The sequence below is a fragment of the Chrysochloris asiatica genome, unplaced genomic scaffold (genome assembly GCF_000296735.1).
Source record: "Chrysochloris asiatica unplaced genomic scaffold, ChrAsi1.0 scaffold00028, whole genome shotgun sequence".
Lineage (NCBI taxonomy): Eukaryota > Metazoa > Chordata > Mammalia > Afrosoricida > Chrysochloridae > Chrysochloris > Chrysochloris asiatica.
In genome coordinates this window covers 18,192,464-18,195,026 of record NW_006408546.1, presented here as the reverse complement: position 1 = coordinate 18,195,026, position 2,563 = coordinate 18,192,464, and the positions used below count along the sequence as shown (strand labels likewise).

Here is a 2,563-nt window from a genome sequence, read left to right as displayed (position 1 = left end):
CTTGGTTTCCCTGTCATAACATTATAAAATAGACACTTGAAGGGAGAGAAAGGAATAGCCAGAAATATCACCATAGAAAGCTTGTAAGTCCGTCTTCTGCCTATAACTGATTGGAATACCTAAAATGGGGCTCCAATGTGCCCAGTGAAGGAAGTTTCCTACAGAGTCTCTGTATTACATAAGACTATAGGTGGAATCCTGAAAAGCATACAGAATCTTTAGGGGTGGGAAATTTCCACTTGAAAGGACAAGCAGACCAGCCTGGAGCAGCAAGAACAATTGAAGATACTTCTTGAAAGAAAGACCAACAGGAAAAATACAAAACAATATAGGCAGAGTGACTGATTACTACAAAAACAAGCAAGTCGCTCACCCAGGAGACATCAAGGCAAGTGATCGGGACCCCTCAGGGCAAACCCCCTTCCAAGACTAAGACTCAATGGGAATACATGAGCAGACATGCTCTCTGACTGGTGACCACGTTCATCACCAATAAGGGGAAGTGAAGGAAAAACACCAATGAAGCTGTGAGTTAAGCCCTAAAACGTTCAATAGACTCCTGTGAACCCAGGTGGAGACCTGGTGGGCCAGCAGTGTGGCAAGACCTGGGGACTCTTGGCCCCAGACTCAGTGACATAGCCACAGAAGACTAGAATGGAGAGTGAAGCATCCAGCTGATAAGAAGAGAGGGCATATGCATAAGAACACCCACACTTGCAGGTAATACTCACTTGACCTGATATCAATGGCTAGATGATCAGAGCTCAACTAGAAGAAGAAAGAAGCAGAAAAAAAGAGTAATCTGATACAATTTGATGAACTTGACCTACACCTATGGATACAGTAGCTGAAAAGAGGGAACAAATCTTTATAGTGAGGATCATTCCCACCCTCTCCATACACAACATAGATAGGGATGGGCAACTTGGACATTGGCTACCCAAAATGGAGGAGCTATAAAGGCAAGAAGTGACTAGCTTACAAGCTTTCAAGAGGGAGCCTAGATCCAGAGGGCAAGGACAAAGGTAGAATCTCCACTGAGTAGTATCCAATGTGTCTAGGCATGGCTGATGAAAGGAAATGCAGATAGGTCTCTTGTGATACAATAGTGAATAATTGTTATCAGGACCGAGTGTGAGGGTTGTAAATGTAAATGTAAATGTAGACATTTTGTAGCAAAAACAGAGGAGTGACTATCTTTGCAGTCTAGGAGCAGAGGATGATGCATGAAGGGGATTGTAAACATGGCAATGAAACGATATATTATAGGATGGATGTAAAGTGAATGTTCTCCCATTAAACTATCACATAATTCACAATAAAACATGGAAGAAAAAAAAAGATAATGGAGTCTTTGCAGAAGACGGGGTCGCAGCCACCGGTTGCCTCATTCGGCCACTCCTACGCCTGACTCACCGCTGTGCTCTCTTGCCGAGGAACAAGTCGGTTAGGAAACCGCGCAGCCAAGCCTTTTTTTTTAAATGCTTTATTGTGAATTATGCGATAGTTTACATGGGAGGACATCAGCTTCCTGTCCCCTGGTCATCCGCATACCGCCCATCTCTCTCTCCAGGTCCAAAGTCTAGGATACCGGAAAGACGCCCATGGAACCAGAGGTGGCCATTCACCGGATTAGAATTACTCTAACCAGCCGAAACGTGAAGTCTCTGGAGAAAGTGTGTGCTGACTTGATTAGAGGTGCAAAGGACAAGAACCTGAAAGTGATGAACCCAGTTTGGATGCCTACCAAGACTCTGAGAATCACAACAAGGAAGATTCCTTGTGGTGAAGGTTCTAAAACCTGGGGCCACTTCAAGATGAGAATCCACAAGCAACTCAATGACTTGCTTAGTCCTTCTGAGATTGTTAAGCAAATCACTTCCATCAGTATTGAGCCTGGAGTAGACGTTGAAGTCACCATTGCAGATGCTTGAGTCAACTATTTTAATAAATTGAGTATCCATTGGTTAAAAAAAAATAATAATAAGATAACGGATTTTCCATGGACTTTTTTGAAGCCCCCTTCTATGTGCATAAAGAACCCTGATAACATAGCAGATTAGGAGTTGAGCTCTTAACTACAAAGTCACCAGTTTGCATCTACCAGATGCTCCAAGGGAGAAAGATGAGGCTTTCTGTTCCAGTAAAGATTTACACCCTCGGAAACCCTATACGGGGTCACTATGAGTCAGAACCAACTAGATGGCACACAACTGCGTATATATGAAAAAGACAGGATTAGCTACTTCCATAAAGATTTACAGCCTGGGAAACTGGAAGAGACAAGTCTATTCTGTATTATAGGTTTGTTATGAGTCAAAATTTACGTAATGGTAAGGGTATATATATATATATATATATATATATATATATACACACACACACACAAAAAAAAAAGGAGTCCTGGTGTGGTGCTCTAGGATAAGCACTGACTGTTAACCACAAGTTTCGAGGTTCAAATCTACCAGCTGCTTCTTAGAAGCATATACAGGGTCACTATGAGTCAGAACAATGGCACTTAACAATAGCAACAACATACACACATAGATATAAAGATATATAT

At 42.1% G+C, this 2,563-nt stretch overlaps 1 protein-coding gene across 1 annotated transcript in view; it reads left to right on the top strand.

The window, feature by feature from the left end:
- The window catches only part of LOC102818469 (40S ribosomal protein S20-like), a 33,315-nt gene extending 31,381 nt beyond the window's left edge, over positions 1–1,934 (top strand). Inside the window, exon 2 of the mRNA XM_006846658.1 lies at positions 1,587–1,934. Within this exon, the coding sequence (XP_006846721.1) occupies positions 1,587–1,934 (348 nt within the window). The remainder of the gene's footprint in view (positions 1–1,586) is intronic.
- Positions 1,935–2,563: the final 629 nt, after the last annotated feature.